Genomic DNA, 17,994 nt, shown 5'->3' with positions numbered 1-17,994 from the left:
TATTTTGGACTAAAAACCGGTAATTAAATGGAAAACTCCACCGATAAGGGTGTTCTTGGCCCAAAATATCTGAAATATTTTAGGCTGAGTTTCTCAATATTATGAGATATAATTAAACAATATGATTTATATATACTTACACATATATGTAATAAGAATTCCAAGTTGAAAAATCTCTTGGAGGTGCTCTTACCTCCAGTTTCCACTATAAAATAGCGCAAGGCATGGATGTTGAAACCAAGCCTCTATTTCTCATTGCTTACATTGTTGTCTATCTATCTTCTCCGTTTTCAACCAACATCAACTAATGGCAGACCAACTTCAAAATCCCTTAAACACTTCTCCTAAACCGGGTCTGATCAAAGAAGAAGAACAAGAAATGGTGGCCTTGCAAGCCGAGAGGATCGTGTACTCCTTGACGTTCCCAATGGTTTTCAAAGCTGCCTTGGAGCTGGGAGTCATCGACACAATGGCTGCGGTTGAGGATGGCATGTGGCTCTCGCCTTCAGAGATAGCGTCTCGTCTCCCTACTAAACCCACCAATCCAGAGGCTCCACTGATGCTGGACCGGATGATGCGATTACTCACCAGCCACTCGATCTTGAAATGTCGTGTTGTTGAAACCGGAGAGAACGACCAAACCGGAAAGATCGAAAGGGTATACGCAGGTGAACATGTTTGCAAGTTTTTCTTGAAAGATAGTGACGGCTCGGGTTCTCTCAGATCTATGTTCATGTTGTGCCATGACCACGTCGTTTTCAAGAATATGTACGTTCTATATATTAATAATACGAAATAAATGCAATTACGTCAAGTTAATTTACATATTCTCCTAACTAATATTTTTCTACAGGTCACATATAAAGGATGTGATATTACAAGGAACAGATGCATGTGTTTCTGCCCATGGTATGAAAGTCTTCGAATACATTGCATCTGATGAACAATTCGCTGAGAAGTTTAACCCGGGAATGTCGGAATCTTCAACCATGTTCATGAAGAAGTTTCTAGAAAAATACAAAGGATTTGAAGATGTTAACACCTTGGTGGATGTTGGAGGAGCTGTTGGAACCCTACTAGATGTAGTCACTTCCAAGTATCCTCATATCAAGGGCATCAATTTCGACTTACCACCGGCTATAGCCTATGCTCCTGCTTATCCCGGTAAATAAATTAAATAAAAAAATTGATATATAGTTTGTGTATTGAAGTGTTAATAGTTACATTCTAATAAATAATAATCTTCTAAAATTGTTATTTGTTATATATCTTAATTAAATCTGTTATTATAGGAGTGGAACATGTGGCAGGAGACATGTTAGTAGAAATTCCAAAGGGAGATGCTATTATCATGAAAGTAAGTATATATGCGTATAAACTATCATGATCTAATTAATACATATGTTGAACAAAATAAAAAAGGTTTCACTGATACAGTGGATACTGCATGCTTGGAACGATGAAAACTTTGTTAAAATTCTCAAAAACTGCTGGGCAAGTCTCCCAGAGAAAGGAAAAGTGATAGTTCTCGACGTGGTTATGCCAACAGAACCAAAGTGTGACGACTTAGCTTCTAACTTGCGGTTCACTTTAGACATGTTCATATTAACACAACGTTCAGGTGGTAGAGAAAGGACTCTTCCCGAATTGGAGGCTTTAGGTTGTGCTGCAGGCTTTAGTCGTTGCGAGTTCATTTGCCGGGCCTATTCTTTGTCTCTTATTGAGTTCCGCAAATAGATTTGAGGTTTGCAAAAATAAGAACCACTACTTGTCCCATGAATACTATGCATCAGTTAAGATCCTATGTTTTGATATTTATCTACCAAAAATAAAAGCGGAGAACTTGTTTTTATGTGTAATATATATCCCTTATATATTAATTGAGGAACATTTGAAAAGATGTAACCTCAATTTTGTATTAATTAAAAGAGGCCCCAATGCATAAGTGGCACTCAATTAGGTAGTCAATTACATTCAATTGAAAAATAAGTAGGTCCACATTCGATTTTTATATGTTGTTAGATACATAAGTTGGTCAAACTATATGATATAATGATATGATATTTTCTTTCCTTAAATAAAACCTACGGAATTACCATAAATGACTAATATATATATGACAATTAATGAGTTTAATAATAAAGATTTGATAACAATGTATATCTCCTCCATCATTTTCTGTTTAATTTTATATTATTAAAATAAATTAAACAATCAAATTAGCTATAAAAATAAAATTTAGATTTTTTCGTATATGTTATATTTTGAATTTTTAAAAACGACAATAAATGACTAAAACTATTAAAATTATTATGTTAAAAATTAATGATCAATGGTTTAACATTTTTATTATAAGAAGATACACATGATTTTAAAACCATATGAGTAAAAAATATCATTTAATAATAAAATATATATATATATATATATTAAACACTATATACCATAAGATTACATAAATATTTTAATATTAAAACTTTCAATGAATTTTCAAGAACATTTATAAATTATAAACTTATTAAAGATTTCAGATTGAAAATTTTGTTATCGATGATTTAAATATTTTGTTATAAAACGATATGAACGATCATAGAACCGTATGATTATAAATTCTTATTTAATAAATAACTATACAAAATATACTATTTCTAGAAAAATAGGTTGGTCCATCTTAACTTATATTACACTTTTTATTAAACTAACTATCGAATTGATAAATAACGTACCAAAAAATGTTTTGCACTTTCCTTAAATAAAAGCTACAAAATTACCTAATATGATTAACGTATATGTGAAAATTAATTATAATGAATAATAAATATTTGATAACAATTTTTGTATCTTAGTTCTTTTTTTTAATTTTATATTATTAAAATATATTTAAAAATCACATTAAATATATAATAAAAACATTTATAATTTTTCTTATATGTTATATTTTGAATTTTTCAAAACATCTATAAATTATTAGAAATTTGAAGATCCCCACTCTGAAAATTTTGTGATCAATAGATTATTTTTTTTGTCATAATAAGTTACAAATGATCATAAAATTGTATTAATATGAACTTTTATTTAATATTATAAGAAGATACACATTATTTTAAAACCATATGAGTAAAAAATATCATTTAATAATAAAACATATATATTTATATATATATATATATAGATTATACTATATACCATAAGATTACATAAATATTTTAATATTAAAACTTTTAATGAATTTTCAAAAACATTTATAAATTATAAACTTATTAAAGCTTTCACATTGAAAATTTTGTTATCGATGATTTAAATATTCAGTTATAAAATGATATGAATGATCATAGAACTCTATGATTATAAATTCTCATTTAATAAATGACTATATAAAATATACTATTCTTAGAAAAATAGGTTGGTCCATCTTGACTTACATTATATTTTTTATTAAACTAACTATCGAATTGATAAATAATCTACCAAAATTTTTTTTGCACTTTCCTTAATTAAAAGCTACAAAATTACCTAATATGATTAACGTATATATGAAAATTAATTATTATGAATAATAAATATTTGATAACAATTTTGGTATCTTCGTTCTTTTTTTTAAATTTTATATTATTGAAAGATATTAAAAAATCACATTAAATATATAATAAAAACATTTATATTTTTTCTTATATGTTATATTTGAATTTTTCAAAAAGTCTATATATTATTAGAAATTTGAATATTCCCACGTGAAAATTTTGTGATCAATAGATTATTTTTTTGTTATAATAAGTTACAAATGATCATAAAATATAACGCATATGAATTTTTATTTAATAAATATTCAAACTAAATAATATATATATATATATATATATATATATATATATATATATAAAAACACTAATGATTTAAAGCAATAAGATTGGCTGATCAATTTAGTCGTCTAGTTGAAATCTTTCAAAAGTATGTTAAAGACTAAAGTCAAAGTAAATATGGATTTAGAATAGTAGTTATATTTTACTAACCAAATACCGAAAAAAACCGAACCGAACCGAAACTAACCTGATATCCGGATTGAACACCCGTAATCTATATGAAGCCAAACTATTGTTTCATTCTCCAAAATATAATAAAAATAATAACTTAATCACGCGCAAGGCGCGGGTCTTATCCTAGTATGTGTAATAAACAGTATGGGTGTTTCAGTTTTTTATTTGGTTAAGTTTTAACAGTCGGGTATGGAGTTTAAAAAAATTGCTTGAATATTTATAAAATTGAGTTTGGCTCCGATTCAATTATTGTAATTTTTGGTTAGGATAACAATATATAGACAAATTAATACCGGAGAAAATTAATTTTAAGGTTGATTTATATTTGTTAATTTGGATTACTTTTTTAGAGTTGAGAGGTTTTGGGTCCGTGTGCTCATACATCTCATATCAGTTTAAATCTAGTCCTAAACCATTTCAAATTAGCTATTTTTAGAAAAGAACAGTTCTTACAGCATTTTCAAATCTACTGTATTTTCAGTTTAAAACTCAATTTGGAATAAATTTTACGCCCTATTAATTTAAAATTAGCGTAAAAGATAGATTTACTTCAAAAAAATGGAAAAATCTTTATTCATTTACAATAATATGATCGTTGTGGAATTTTTTTGATGTGCTTCAACTGTCATGTTAAGACATTCAAAGACTTCATTATTACAGATTCATTACATCCGTCTCCGACAGATCTTGAGTACAAGGTTTTAAAAGATTACACAACCAACAACTGACATTGAGACACAAACTTAACAATAATGTTAAAACGAGTCTTACTTCAGATGCTAGACTTGGGATCCTCCGAATGAACCAGAGGCTTCCACGTCGGGTTCCTAGGAAGAAACGTGTCCTGCAAAACCCACACACCGATTCAAACTTTCAAGATCCACGAATTTTCGAGAGAAAAAATTAGAAAATTGAGAGATCTTACGGAAACGTAGGAGCAGGAAGGGATGACGGAGAGGGAGTGAGAGGAAGCGTGTTCGAAGGCGGCGATGCATAGGAGAGAAGCTAAACCTAACCCTCGTTTTGAGGAAGGGACGTAGGTGTGGACCAGATCCATTACTTGGCCGTTGTTTCTCAGCTTGTAGTCGATGAAGGCTTCGTGATCTTCGGTTTCGAATCGGTGTTTCCCGGCGTTCCAAACTATCTTCGGTGGCTCAGTCGCCGTAATCTTCGCTCCCGATGTCGCCGCCATCGCCAAATGATGTAACCGTGAACCGAAGGAAAGTTTCATCATTGTCCTGTCTGATCCTTTTCTTTGTCATTTGTGTTATGTTTGGGCCTTTTAATGGGATGAGTATGGATCGTTATAGGCCTTTCAGGTAGGCGTCTTAATTGGAACAAATATTATTTTTATGACATTAAGACAAAAAGGCTTATTAACGATCATAATTAAATGTCATAGATTATCTTGTCTTAACAAGAAAACATAAATGCTTTGAAAAGGACCAGAAGTGATGAAGAACAGTCTGTTTTGAATATGTTCTCCGCTGATTACGAAGTTTAATGAAACATAAAAAGTAAAAGAAAAGGTCCTACCGGAAGTCGAACCCAGGTCGCTGGATTCAAAGTCCAGAGTGCTAACCACTACACCATAGAACCTTGGATGCTAGGAGAGTAACAATGCAATTATTTATATTAATAGAGTTCACCGAGATTAAACAACCTTGATATTGTATTTGAGTCATAACTTATGATAGCATAACATACACATGAAAGCTTACTTAAAACCTAAAAGAAAATTTAGATCTTCTTTTTTTTTTTGAAAATTTAAATCTTTAGATTCATTCATCTGTTTTTTCTATAAAAAAAAAAATTGAGAATGGAACACATATCAACAGTTTATACCATTTTCAATGTATTTTGTTATTTTTACCTCTAAAATAGAGAATTTCTATAATAGAGATGAAGTTTACTCCAATGTATTCTCTTCTTATAGCAATCTTCAAAATATAGAGTAAAAAATAGAAATTGATATTTTTTTTCCTGTAAATAGCGGAAAAAATAGCAATCTCTATTTTAGAAGAAAACTAGATACGGATCCGCGCTGTGCGCGGATATTATTTTTGTTATATCTTTATAACATTTTTTAATAATATAATATTATACGATTATGAAATTTGTGGTTTATATTTTTAAAAATATATTTATTTGGAGTATAATTTACTTTCTACTTGTATAATCTTGGTGTGTATTATAGATTATGCATGATGTTAATTTTTAATGTGTTAATGCTCATATATGTAATGATTTAGTGGTTTGACTTGATTTTTAATTCTGATATTATCTTACTTAAACTAAGGAATTATTTTTTTATAAATATATATTTTAATTTAATTTATATAAAATATTTTATTTTAAAAATTTTGTATATTTAATAATACTAACCATATTTTTTATCTAATTTATTAATAATGAGGTTATACATAGGGTTTTAAAAATATTTTTAACTATTTATGTTCGTTTTAAAAATACAATAAACCCAAAAAGATATTTGATAAATTGGTAAGATCCATAAATATTCAAACTAAATTAAATTATGTGTTTATGGTTAAGGTCCATATAATCAGAACTTGATTTGTCCAAAAAAGACTTTAAAGCCAATAGTATAACATATTATAAGAAGATTTGTGTATTATATATTTTTCTTTTAATAATAAATAAATAACCGAAGTAGAAGCACTGCGATGGACGATTGAGAATATGTTTCAACATTCGACATGCCAGACCTTTGGAACAGACGGTAAGAAGTTGATTGTCATTATTAAAGAGCTTTATGCTTGGCCAAGCTTTGCAACAAAATTGTAGAAGATAGAGACTTTGCAAATATGTTTTCCAGACTTCAAGATCACTCGTATTCCACGAGCGCAAAATCAGATTTCTGATTCTTTAGCTAGGATCACGAAGTTTTTCCATATAAAACTTTGTTTTATTGGTTGTTCTACTCTGATTTGGTTATCCAGACTAACTCAAGTTTGAATAGTAAAATAATCGTTCGTGGTAAAAAATACATAATCCAAGGTTTAGTATAAATCTTCATAAAATAGTATAACATATTATACGAAGATTTGTGTATTATATTGATATTTTCTATAAATCTAATATGTTATGTGCATAATAAAATGGCTCTACCATCAATCATCATAAATTATTGTCCATCTTCACTATATTAATAATGTTCATGGTTATTTTGAAAGTGAAACTACCCGAGTGATCAAAACGACACGTCGATATCAAGGCAATAACATACCGGTTAAATTTAATTATATGGGTCATCATAAATTATTGTATAAGAAGAGCGTGTATATTAAAAGGACCGTATATTAAGTGATTACATGTTGAATTAGTCCAAAATTAAAATATCACACGGTAGAGTTTAATTAGGACTCTGTTTTAATAGAGTAGATATAGCAATGGGTTTGAGTAATTTTGTTTCTAAATACTATTATAAAAGCAAAAATTCTCTTAGAGAGACCTGTTTGATCTTAGGTTTTGTATTTTTTTTTATGGAGAGAGAGACATGTTCTTGGATCTTCTCTTTAGCTTTGTTTCAATGTCTTGAAGACAAAGTTTAGATTCTTCATACTTATCTCTGATTATGTCAAAAGATATCTGCAGCTCAGCTTTCTCAACTTCCATCTTCTCCAACTTATTTTCTACCTCCACTATATCCACAAACGCTAGCTTCAAGCTCAAGTCTCAACGTGTGCTCTCACTACTTCTCTGTTACATTTAACTTTTCTTTCAAGCTCATCTTTCTCCGCTTCTAACTTCTCCAACTTTTCTTCAAGTTCCTTATTTCGGCAAGTCAATACTTCTATTTCAGAAGCCAATGAGTTATATTGTGTGAACAAGAGATTCTTTTGTGACAAACTCAGGTCCAATCTTACCGTTTGGTTCTCAGGGCAAAGCTACAAGACGAGGAAATCACCCATGAGATCAATATCAATGGAAGGAGAAGTTCCATGAACCACTCTATTCTTATTATCAGCAGCCTCAAGCTTCTCCCACCCATCACAACAGGATACGTTCACTAAAACTAGATATGTGTGGTTCTTACTTGAATATCAGATACTGTGTCTGATTGTATAGACACTCATAGCATGCAAGAAAAGAGAGAATCTTCGCTATTATCATAACAAATGTCCGTTTCATAATATTGAAACCCCAGATCAGAGGGCATCACATAAAAGAAGTAGACAGTAACGAATGACTAAAGAAGTTCCCAAACATTGGCTAGAAACACACAAAGGAAGAGAATCTTACAAGAGAGAGATAATGAATTGATTAACACTTGGCAATGGTTATAGTATGAGAGCATATAGATTGTTTGGACTCCAGTAAGGTTTTTGTGTCTACAACTCTTTTTCTACTCTCAAGCAAACCAACTAAAGAGCAACACAGACAAGTTGTGTTTTAGAGAAAACAAAGTAGTAGAAGACAAAGAAGAAGATTTAGGAAGCATATAACTTGGTGAGGTCTTCAGAGAACTCCTTCCTAATTACATCTCTTTTAAGCTTTAGTGCTGCTGTCACCAACCCTGACTCTGGCGTCCATGGAGCCGCCAACACTTTGATCTTTGCTGGTATCTCAAACTTCTCCAACCGTGATTGTTTAGCCGCCTACAAATAAAACACATCACAACATATACTATAAGGAACTAACTGGGGACTCAAAATCACTGCGTTTTCAAGATGAACGAGCATACCTTGACAAGAGACGCATACACTTCTTTCACGGCCTGTTCTTTCGCACACAGCTCTTCGAAGTTGGTGAATTCTATTCCTTGCTTTGACGCCCAACCTTCGAGTGTTTGTTGCGCAGCGACCACAAGAGCCACACAGTAACTGTAAAACGGATCAGCATGAACCATTATATTTTCAACGTAAGGGCTTATACTGAGAGCAGCTTCCACCTGCAAACATAAAAAACAAAGTTTTTATCAAATACAATACGCTTATCTATAGAAAACAGTGAGTGAAGATTCAGTTTGAGAAGACTATACTTTGCCCAAGGAGACATATTCCCCATGCTGAAGCTTAACAATATCCTTCTTTCTGTCTATAATCTCAAGGCAGCCATCAGGGTGAAACTGTCCTATGTCTCCTGTGTAGAACCACCTCATCCCCTTTTCATCAACCTTTTGAAACATCAAAGTGTTAGAGAACGGTCATACTGAACATTGCAGAAAAAAACTGATAGATGTTGAGTTACCAACCTTGTAGACTTCTTTAGTCTTCTCTTCATTCTTGAAATACCCAAGTGTGATATTTGAGCCACCAATTACAATTTCACCACGAGGCATTGGCTTATCACTGATCAAGTAGCCACCTTCCGGCCAGTCTATTAGCTGAAACAAGATATAAAGCATATGATCTTAAGATAGGTAAGCGAGTCAAGTAAGTTTTGAACCAAGACTGGTGAACAAAAACAGGTAAAGAGGTTAGTTACCTTAACAAAGGAGCAAGGAAGAGGAGCTCCCACACGGCCAACGGATGTGTCATCAAACTCCGAGAAGGTTCCACCAGCACAAGTCTCTGTTAGCCCATATCCCTGACCGATTGGTGCCCTGAGGAAATATCAGAATGTTAGATCATAAGAATAGCAAACCTCTCAAGAAGATATTAAAGGATGCTTTTACCCAACGCATATGTTAATGAATCTCTGAGTGTCACCAGAAAGAGGGGCTCCACCAGAGAGCAAGTAACGGAGCTGACCTCCCAATACTGCGCGGATTTTACCAAATACAAGCACATCCCATAGGAGCTTTTCTAATCCCCAGGCTCCAAACCAACTTCCATTGATTGCAGATAGTCTCCTCGCATATGCAAAGTCAAACAGTTTCTTTGCCGCTCCTCCCTTTGCATCAACCTGATGATCAGAAACTGTCAGTCCTTATTCAATCATAAGGTTTTTACTCGCATTTCAATGTGAATCTAACATGCACAAACCTTTTTGCGGACACCGTCCCTGACACGATCAAGAATGGCTGGAACAGCTGTCATTATAGTAGGCTTCAGCGCTGTGACATCTCCCTTAGTGCCCTTTTTAATCTTGTTTGAAGTATCAGTGAGCGTCAAGGGAGATCCATATCCAATTGCACTCCCAATAGTAGCCATCACACTCTACAACAACGAAACTCAGTTCATGTTCAACAAAAGCATTGAGAGTCAAGGAACTAACGCATAGAGCAATGAAGTTAGAAGATACCTCAGCTGCTAACTCAAGGATGTGAGCCAAAGGTAAATACGCCATGTACGTATCCCTCTTACCCAGGTCTGGAACAATTGTCATCACTGCTGAAACTGTAGCTAGCACATTACCATGGGTCATCATAACACCCTATACGATTTGACAAGTAGGATAATCAGATTACTAGTAAGAGCTCTGAAACAACAGATGTAAGAGTAAACTGGTTTACTAACCTTGGGGAGACCAGTGCTTCCACTAGTGTACATTATAACAGCAACATCAGCTGAAAGCGGGAAGCTAGGATCAACAGAACTTTCACGGCCAAGCTTCTGAACATCAGCGAGTGAAGTCGTCGTCCAAGTACTGCTCGCCTCAGAGGGGAACTCATCGTCCATGCAAATAACGCGTTTGACAGTCTCAAGCTGTTGGCTTATGTCCATGAGCTTCTTGAGTTCTTTGTTACCACAAATCACGGTTGTAACCTCTGTCTGGAGAAAGAAACAAAGAAAGACATAACTAACTAGTAAACAAACAGAGAATAGAAGCAAAGAGCTATACCTCATTAAGCGAGTGACAAAGAGCTTCCTCTCCTAAAGACGAATAGATAGTAACCACAGTGACATTGCGCCTGAAACAACCCTGCAACGCAATGAACCACTCTTCTCTCGTATCCGCAAAAATAGCCACACGCTCCTCAGACTTGTGCCCAATCTGAACCAAACCAGAAGCGAAACTACACACAGCATCAAGCGTCTCCCCGAACGTCTTCCACTCGTAGTCACCCAAATGAAGCTTCTCAAAGACCTTCCCGTCCTCGCTAGTCTCGACCTCTCTAGCGATCAGCCTCCTGGTGCCAAGGAAGAACCTCTCGCTGTGGCTTTTGCACGAGATCTCGAATAGCTCGGGGAGAGTGGAGATGTCTTCCCAGTGGGAGCTGACGGGATCTTTGAACCTGTGGTTCCTAACGGTGTGACCTGGCTCTCCACCGACGTCGTCGACGACCACGCCTCGTTTCTTGTCTTTCTTAGCGTTGCGGACCAGAAGGGTTAAAGCTAAAGGGACAATGACACCAGCAGCGTAAGGAATCATCTTTCACTTCCTGTAGTAATCAATGTTGAACAGTCTCAGTAAAGTTAGAACCTTTTTTAACTTGATTTGATCTGAGCGTAAAAAGAGTTAAACTTTTTAAAAGATCTGCGGCTAAAATGTATAAGAAGAAGAAGAAGAGCTTACTTACAGTGATCGAAGCAGATGAACGGAGAAGCAAAATGGAGGAGAGAGCGGAGGTTATTATTATTTAGAGAGAGAGGCGGCGAGGGGTATAATGGTCTTTTAGCGGAGACGTCGAGAGGACTGTGGAGGCGGAGAGAGAGAGAGTCACGAAACGAAGAAGAAAATAAATAAATAATTGTTTTTTTTTTGTTTTGAAGTATTTTAAGGAGACCATACACGTGGATCACACATGACGTGGAGGATGGAGAGATGATCTGGACCGTAGGATGTGTGTTAGGTTTAATAATCTGACAAAACGGCCATGCAATGCAAATGGAGCCTCCTTCCAGTTGGTACGCCAATTTAAATGAATCTCTCTCTTTTTTTTCTTATTAAAAGAATTGAATATCTATTCTACAAAACTCTCTAATAGTCATACCTTTCGCACCTAATTTCACAACCATATCTATCTGCTTTTTCTTTTGTAATCCCATAATAAACAATAGAACGAAAATTTTGTAGAAGTCAGGAATATTTTGGTCGACTTAGATAAGTTTGGAATTTGAATTGACACTTGTGTTGGTTACTTGTGAAAATGCTTACATTGTGTTAATTACAACTTACTTTGGAGACTGATTCTTCTCCTGGAACCAAGAAAATAGTGTAGTAGCTACCCTACATCATCGTCTATCATGCTCTTGATCTTCTGTTACCTTCATCCGATGAAGCATCATATAACATTAGGAGTCTTGGTTAGATTACACAAATTCAAAAAGCATGAAACTAGTCAGGATGATGCTTAGGCTAACTGTTACACACTACTGAACGCTGTAAATGGGCTTAGTGGCCCAATTAAATATCTTCCCGAAGCCTAAGTATGCTCCGGGTCCAAAATCAGTTTATCGAAGAGATGTTGTTATAAATTAGGTCGTCTACCAAACTAACAATTGGTAAATTTGAAAAAGCCAACTTTGTCTTTTATACAAATATATCATGCATTTTTGCTTTTGATACTGTACATATGAAATCTGTTTTTAACGACCGGTGATATTCCATTCATGAATGAATGTCATCGCCGTTTTCTTTTACAATTCGGCTGTCTATTATATGAAGAAAACTTAAGACTCTACTAGGTTTAAAAGGCTATATCGTAGTTTTCCTGAATCTTCTGTATTCTGTTTATAATTTTTTTAAAAAATTGAGTAGCTTGGTCCATAACTTTGATAACTTTTAACTTGAATTAAAAAAATACTACAAGTATATTATATCATTTGGTAGTTTCGGCATTTAGTTCCAAAAATAAGTTTCTTGTATATAATGTGATAAATTACAAACAATAAACAGTGGAGTAAAGGGAGAGTATACACATAACGTATAGCTTGCTGACAGAAAACGATATTAGAAACAAAAATGCATCTAGAATTTGTAAGATATAAAATCAATAAAAAAGATAGAGAAATTGCAGTGTATATACAAGCATAATCCGCATATTTGCGGCCATGGATTTTTGGAGTAAAGGGCGACGTGTTTTTTTTTAATGACAATATTACCCCTACACACATTAGCTCGATACCTACGAGAGCTTTTCATCATTACGCGTGAGGCAAGAGTAATATTATCACTACAATCGATACAGTTCGAATTTACTACATACATCTCTCTCCTCTACTTTTGTTTTCTCCGCAACACAACACAACTCACCTCTTTCATCCAAATTCCTCCAAAATCAGAAATATGGTATTATAAAACTTCCGACTATCTCGTTCCGGTTTCAGTTTCAGACCCTCGTTATGGTGTCAGTATCACACCTCTCGTTGCCGTCTCAGTCCCCGACATCTCCTTTCCGTTCCCCTGTCTGATGAAGATTCACCAGCGTAATCATCGGTTCAATCTCGGCGATGAACCCCTCACCGACGAATCCACACTTATCAGAGTTTGTTAAATCTCGTTACACTCTCCGTTTTAACCGGCTAATCTTCTAAATATCTCGATGGAATCAATGTTGTTTTCTACCCTTTTTTGGTATATCCACTTTTTGAATGTTGTCCTAATTTTTATCTTATTAAAGCTAATCGTTTATCTAACCGGTTAATCGTATGCAATCTCTCGATGCAATTCATGTTGTTTCCACTCTTCATCTTATTAAAGCTTTAGTAACCGTCTAAGTTTACTCTCATGTACTTGTAACCGGATAAAGTAACATACCAGAAACAACCGTTTAAGCCTAGAGGACCTGGCACGCTTCAGCAACCGTCTAAGTATTTTTTCCATGGACTGTTAACCGGATAATGTAACAATTCAAGAACACTGTGTAAGTCTATTTTCATATAAGTTATTCTAATTTTTATCTTAATAAAGCTTTAGCAACCGTCTAAGTCTATGTCATGTACTTTTAACCGGATAATGTAGCAAATCAGAGACAATGTACGTTATTTAAACCGGTTAAACTTGAATGAACGGCTAAACTTGAATGACCGGCTAAAGTCTATATAGCCATCTAAGACGCTTATTAACTGCAATGTAACCGTCTAAGTTGTAGAACAAGAAATGCAGTTATCCGTCCTAGTGACACAAACAAGACAACTTTAACCGGATAAAGTAACATACCAGAAACAACCGTTTAAGCCTAGAGGACCTGGCACGCTTCAGCAACCGTCTAAGTATTTTTTCCATGGACTGTTAACCGGATAATGTAACAATTCAAGAACACTGTATAAGTCTATTTTCATATAAGTTGTTCTAATTTTTATCTTAATAAAGCTTTATCAACCGTCTAAGTCTATGTCATGTACTTTTAACCGGATAATGTAGCAAATCAGAGACAATGTACGTTATTTAAACCGGTTAAACTTGAATGAACAACTAAACTTGAATGACCGGCTAAAGTCTATATAGCCATCTAAGACGCTTATTAACTGCAACGTAACCGTTTAAGTTGTAGAATAAGAAATGCAGTTATCCGTCCTAGTGACACAAACAAGACAAATCATAAAATAACTTGTTGCTAGACAAACACAAATATAAAAGGGGGAATGCTTTATTTATGATTACAATACGAACTCATAATCGGGCTATACCGATAGTCATACAAGGCTACTCTTACATAATCGGGCTATACCGATATAAACAGCGTTATATATGTATATATTTTCTAATGATTACATGCATGGAATGATTATAAATCGCTTCAGCTTCTTACGTGAAAGGAGAGGCGATAGGGGTAACGCTGTCTTTTCGCACCCAATACAACTGGGCCTTGCCCTTGGGTCTTCCGTTTTTCCATGGACGCAAATATTGCCATCTTACTAGAATTTCTATGCAAATCACTCAAAAAGATATTCCATACCCAATTAATATAAACAAAAAAAAAATAGAAGTAGCAGTGGGAAGTCAACGTCATGTTACAAGTATATTCATCGGACGGCAGTGATCTCCTCCCCATACCCTCGGAAGTACGTGTGACAAAATACCACAAAACAAATACTACAATCTATAAAATTGCTGAAACAACACAATTACTTTTCGACTGTGACTATAAAACAAAGATAACGTTTCAATGTAACACCAAAAACGTTACAAATGAAATACAGTTTTCGTGATAATTTTACTCTATTTTCTTTTTTTTTTAATTTTCTTTTTTTTTGGCGTATTATTCAAGTTTGAGGTGATATTTTCTTATTTTAATTGTATTTTCGGATGAATTAAATGAAATAATTTAATTGTAAAAAGTATTTCTTATACTGAAAAATAAATAAATGGAAAGAGCAAAACCATTGTTTTCATGGCGTAAGAGAGAGAAAGAGGGAGAGAGAAGGAGAAGAAGAAGAAAATTCGAAACAAATCACACGGAACCAGACTCCAGAGCTCCTCTCCTCTCTCCTCTCTGCTACCGTTACCTTCTCCAACCTTCATTTTCATTAGTGTTTCCTCTCCTCCTCCTCCTTCTCCTCTGTTTAGCTCTCTCTCTCTCTCTCTCTCTCTCCCTCTCTCCACCTCCTAAAACTCTTAAAACTTTTGGTGGGTTTTGGTCTTTCCGCGATCTGATTCCGAAAGTCCTTAACTTTCCGGGAGAAAGAGATTCAGATGGAGGAGGGAAGCGTGTTCAGATCGGTGCTAGCGATTCTTCAGTGGTGGGGCTTCAACGTTACCGTCATCATCATGAACAAATGGATCTTCCAGGTATCATCACTTTATTCATCTGATCTCTCTCTCTCTTGTGAATCTAAAGTTTACACCTTTTTTTTAATGCAGAAACTGGATTTCAAGTTCCCACTATCGGTTTCGTGTGTTCACTTCATATGCTCATCGATTGGAGCTTACATTGTGATCAAAGTCTTGAAGCTTAAACCTTTGATCGTCGTTGAGGCGGAGGATCGATGGAGGAGGATCTTCCCTATGTCTTTCGTCTTCTGTATCAACATAGTGCTGGGGAATGTCAGTCTTAGATACATTCCTGTTTCTTTCATGCAGACGATTAAGTCCTTCACTCCAGCTACTACAGGTTAGGGGTTTGAGATGTGATCATTGTCTTTTGTCTGTTCTTGGATCTCAAGAGAGTCTCTGATTGTTTGTTTCTTGTTGTGTTGGAGCAGTTGTGTTACAGTGGCTGGTCTGGAGGAAGTACTTTGAGTGGCGTATTTGGGCGTCTCTTGTCCCCATTGTTGGAGGGATTCTTCTGACTTCTGTTACAGAGCTTAGCTTTAACATGTTTGGATTCTGTGCTGCTCTGTTTGGGTGTTTAGCTACTTCCACTAAGACTATTCTTGCTGAATCTCTTCTTCATGGTTACAAGTTTGACAGGTCAGTGCTCTTCCTCATGTGTTTCTTTCTATGATCAATGACAGTGTCTCTAGTTGTGTCTTCATTTGATGAGATGCCATCTTAGTCTTAGTCTTAATTGAAAATGTGATTGATGTATCTCTCTTTCCGGTTAAAGAGTCAATCAGATGAGCTTTGTGAGAAGTTAAGCAATGAATTGATTGTTCTCTCTTCTTTCTTTTAATGTTAGCATAAACACAGTATACTACATGGCGCCTTTCGCCACCATGATCCTCGGGATACCTGCACTACTACTGGAAGGCAACGGGATTATGAGTTGGTTTGAATCACACCCGTCTCCCTGGTCAGCACTCATCATTATCTTCAGTTCTGGTGTGCTAGCCTTCTGTCTCAACTTCTCAATCTTCTATGTCATTCACTCCACGACTGCAGTCACATTCAATGTAGCTGGAAACCTCAAGGTAACCAAAACAAATCTTTAACTCCGTAACCCACTATCGTATATGAATGCATGGTTCATGGTACTTTTGGCAGGTTGCGGTGGCTGTATTGGTGTCATGGTTGATATTCCGTAACCCGATATCGTATATGAATGCTGTTGGATGTGGGATCACGCTTGTGGGCTGCACATTCTATGGATACGTAAGGCATATGCTTTCGCAGCAAACGCCTGGAACTCCTAGGACTCCTCGAACACCAAGAAACAAGATGGAGTTGCTTCCTCTTGTCAATAACGATAAACTCGAAGGCAAAGTCTGATCTCAGATCACTGTTCACTGCTGCACAAGATAGAATTTAGAAATAACATTTTGTTTTTTGGGATGTTGTTGTTTTGTTTTGGGATCGTAGAAGAGATAATGGTTATTCTTATTTATTTCTCTGTGATATGTAGAATCTATAGTTTATCTAATACAATTTTCATTATACTTAAGGAGGTAAGTAGATAAGTACAAAAAAACTTTGATAAATGAAGAAATCATGCACTAACGTTATAGAGAATGATCTGCTAATTTCTGCTAAGTTATTTATGTGCAAACGTGTATTAAACTCTTCTCGAACTGTGTTGTAACCTTTTTCTCTTGACCTGAACTCAACATCAGGAGAGAAAGCAATTATATTCAGAAACTATGGTGACAATTAGTTGGTAACTGACCTTCTAGAGGAAAAGTTAAAAACGATGCAAACAGTATTTTTTTAGATTGATATAAAATCTTATGATAGGAAATGACAAAGAGTAGCACAAAAAAAGGTAATGACAAAGATATCAGATGTATCAATGGTAGAACTAATTATTTTAGTACTATAAATCTATGTTATTAAAACTGAAATACAAAATAGAACTAACTATATTTTCAATAGACGTATCACATTTTTCTCTCCTTATTTTCACTCATCGTAACTACTTTATTAATTGATTTTTTTCCAAATAATTTAACACCATGTATTACAGAAATACAAAACAAAACTTTTTTCACACTTCTTAACTAATTTATTAATTGTCTTTACCATAATAATTCATCACTTAAATGATTTTTTTTCATTCGTGACAATAATTAAAATCAGTTAACAAATAAATTTTTATTTGATTACATAATCAGTTAGGTATAGATATTTAGGTATCATTTCGGGTATATATATTGGTTCTTCCGGATATCAAGTTTTTTTTGGATTTTGAAATTAGGCTATGCTTGGATGTAATAAATTTTTGGGTGGGGTTTGAGTCGGGTCCTTTTAAGTTCGGGTGGGTTTGCTTCTCATATGTAGGAACATAAAAATGAAC

At 34.3% G+C, this 17,994-nt stretch overlaps 4 protein-coding genes and 1 non-coding gene across 7 annotated transcripts; 2 read left to right on the top strand and 3 right to left on the bottom strand.

The window, feature by feature from the left end:
- The first annotated feature begins 131 nt into the window (after window positions 1-131).
- Window positions 132-4,930, top strand: LOC103830562 (indole glucosinolate O-methyltransferase 4). Of its 2 annotated transcripts, none has more exons than XM_009106366.3 (4): window positions 132-768; window positions 854-1,164; window positions 1,293-1,357; window positions 4,695-4,930. In XM_009106366.3, the coding sequence occupies exons 1-4, from the start codon at window positions 308-310 to the stop codon at window positions 4,737-4,739; spliced, it is 882 nt and encodes a 293-aa protein (XP_009104614.2). In that variant the 5' UTR covers window positions 132-307; the 3' UTR covers window positions 4,740-4,930. The 2 variants fall into 2 exon arrangements, with proteins under 2 accessions (XP_009104614.2, XP_009104612.2); XM_009106364.3 differs by lacking the exon at window positions 4,695-4,930 and adding an exon at window positions 1,438-1,880 and having other exon boundaries at window positions 139-768.
- Window positions 4,579-5,387, bottom strand: LOC103830563 (acetyltransferase At1g77540). The gene is made up of 2 exons (XM_009106369.3): window positions 4,960-5,387; window positions 4,579-4,878 (listed from the first exon to the last, which is right to left on the bottom strand). Exons 1-2 carry the CDS (start codon window positions 5,266-5,268, stop codon window positions 4,807-4,809), a joined length of 381 nt encoding a protein of 126 aa, XP_009104617.1. The 5' UTR covers window positions 5,269-5,387; the 3' UTR covers window positions 4,579-4,806.
- Window positions 5,388-5,561: 174 nt separating this feature from the next.
- On the bottom strand, window positions 5,562-5,633 carry TRNAQ-UUG. The gene has a single exon. It is a non-coding gene; the product is annotated as a tRNA-Gln (tRNA).
- A 2,650-nt stretch (window positions 5,634-8,283) lies between these two features.
- LOC103830564 (long chain acyl-CoA synthetase 9, chloroplastic) lies at window positions 8,284-11,640 on the bottom strand. Of its 2 annotated transcripts, none has more exons than XM_009106370.3 (11): window positions 11,461-11,640; window positions 10,782-11,322; window positions 10,457-10,711; window positions 10,242-10,373; window positions 9,983-10,156; window positions 9,673-9,902; window positions 9,483-9,600; window positions 9,250-9,381; window positions 9,037-9,171; window positions 8,740-8,946; window positions 8,284-8,653 (listed from the first exon to the last, which is right to left on the bottom strand). In XM_009106370.3, exons 2-11 carry the CDS (start codon window positions 11,310-11,312, stop codon window positions 8,486-8,488), a joined length of 2,082 nt encoding a protein of 693 aa, XP_009104618.1. In that variant the 5' UTR covers window positions 11,313-11,322; window positions 11,461-11,640; the 3' UTR covers window positions 8,284-8,485. The 2 variants fall into 2 exon arrangements, with proteins under 2 accessions (XP_009104618.1, XP_009104619.1); XM_009106371.3 differs by having other exon boundaries at window positions 11,457-11,626.
- A 3,449-nt stretch (window positions 11,641-15,089) lies between these two features.
- On the top strand, window positions 15,090-17,145 carry LOC103830561 (UDP-galactose transporter 1). The gene is made up of 6 exons (XM_033276136.1): window positions 15,090-15,307; window positions 15,363-15,614; window positions 15,687-15,936; window positions 16,028-16,235; window positions 16,444-16,675; window positions 16,749-17,145. Exons 2-6 carry the CDS (start codon window positions 15,519-15,521, stop codon window positions 16,971-16,973), a joined length of 1,011 nt encoding a protein of 336 aa, XP_033132027.1. The 5' UTR covers window positions 15,090-15,307; window positions 15,363-15,518; the 3' UTR covers window positions 16,974-17,145.
- Window positions 17,146-17,994: the final 849 nt, after the last annotated feature.

This window comes from Brassica rapa, chromosome A07, assembly GCF_000309985.2.
Source record: "Brassica rapa cultivar Chiifu-401-42 chromosome A07, CAAS_Brap_v3.01, whole genome shotgun sequence".
Taxonomy (NCBI): Eukaryota; Viridiplantae; Streptophyta; class Magnoliopsida; order Brassicales; family Brassicaceae; genus Brassica; species Brassica rapa.
The sequence above is the reverse complement of the archived record's forward strand: the minus strand, read 5'-3'. Positions and strand labels throughout refer to the sequence as shown.

Excerpts from the sequence above, each read along its gene's own strand:
- LOC103830564 (XM_009106370.3), bottom strand. The coding sequence starts at position 11,312 with ATGATTCCTTACGCTGCTGGTGTCATTGTCCCTTTAGCTTTAACCCTT. Across the intron at positions 10,712-10,781 it reads TTTGTCACTCGCTTAATGAG|ACAGAGGTTACAACCGTGAT; the intron begins GTATAGCTCTTT and ends TTCTTTCTCCAG. Across the intron at positions 9,903-9,982 it reads GGGACGGTGTCCGCAAAAAG|GTTGATGCAAAGGGAGGAGC; the intron begins GTTTGTGCATGT and ends TCTGATCATCAG.
- LOC103830561 (XM_033276136.1), top strand. The coding sequence starts at position 15,519 with ATGGAGGAGGGAAGCGTGTTCAGATCGGTGCTAGCGATTCTTCAGTGG. Across the intron at positions 15,615-15,686 it reads TGAACAAATGGATCTTCCAG|AAACTGGATTTCAAGTTCCC; the intron begins GTATCATCACTT and ends TTTTTAATGCAG. Across the intron at positions 15,937-16,027 it reads CTTCACTCCAGCTACTACAG|TTGTGTTACAGTGGCTGGTC; the intron begins GTTAGGGGTTTG and ends GTGTTGGAGCAG.
- LOC103830563 (XM_009106369.3), bottom strand. The coding sequence starts at position 5,268 with ATGATGAAACTTTCCTTCGGTTCACGGTTACATCATTTGGCGATGGCG. Across the intron at positions 4,879-4,959 it reads CTTCCTGCTCCTACGTTTCC|GACACGTTTCTTCCTAGGAA; the intron begins GTAAGATCTCTC and ends TGGGTTTTGCAG.
- LOC103830562 (XM_009106364.3), top strand. The coding sequence starts at position 308 with ATGGCAGACCAACTTCAAAATCCCTTAAACACTTCTCCTAAACCGGGT. Across the intron at positions 1,165-1,292 it reads CTATGCTCCTGCTTATCCCG|GAGTGGAACATGTGGCAGGA; the intron begins GTAAATAAATTA and ends CTGTTATTATAG. Across the intron at positions 1,358-1,437 it reads GAGATGCTATTATCATGAAA|TGGATACTGCATGCTTGGAA; the intron begins GTAAGTATATAT and ends TCACTGATACAG.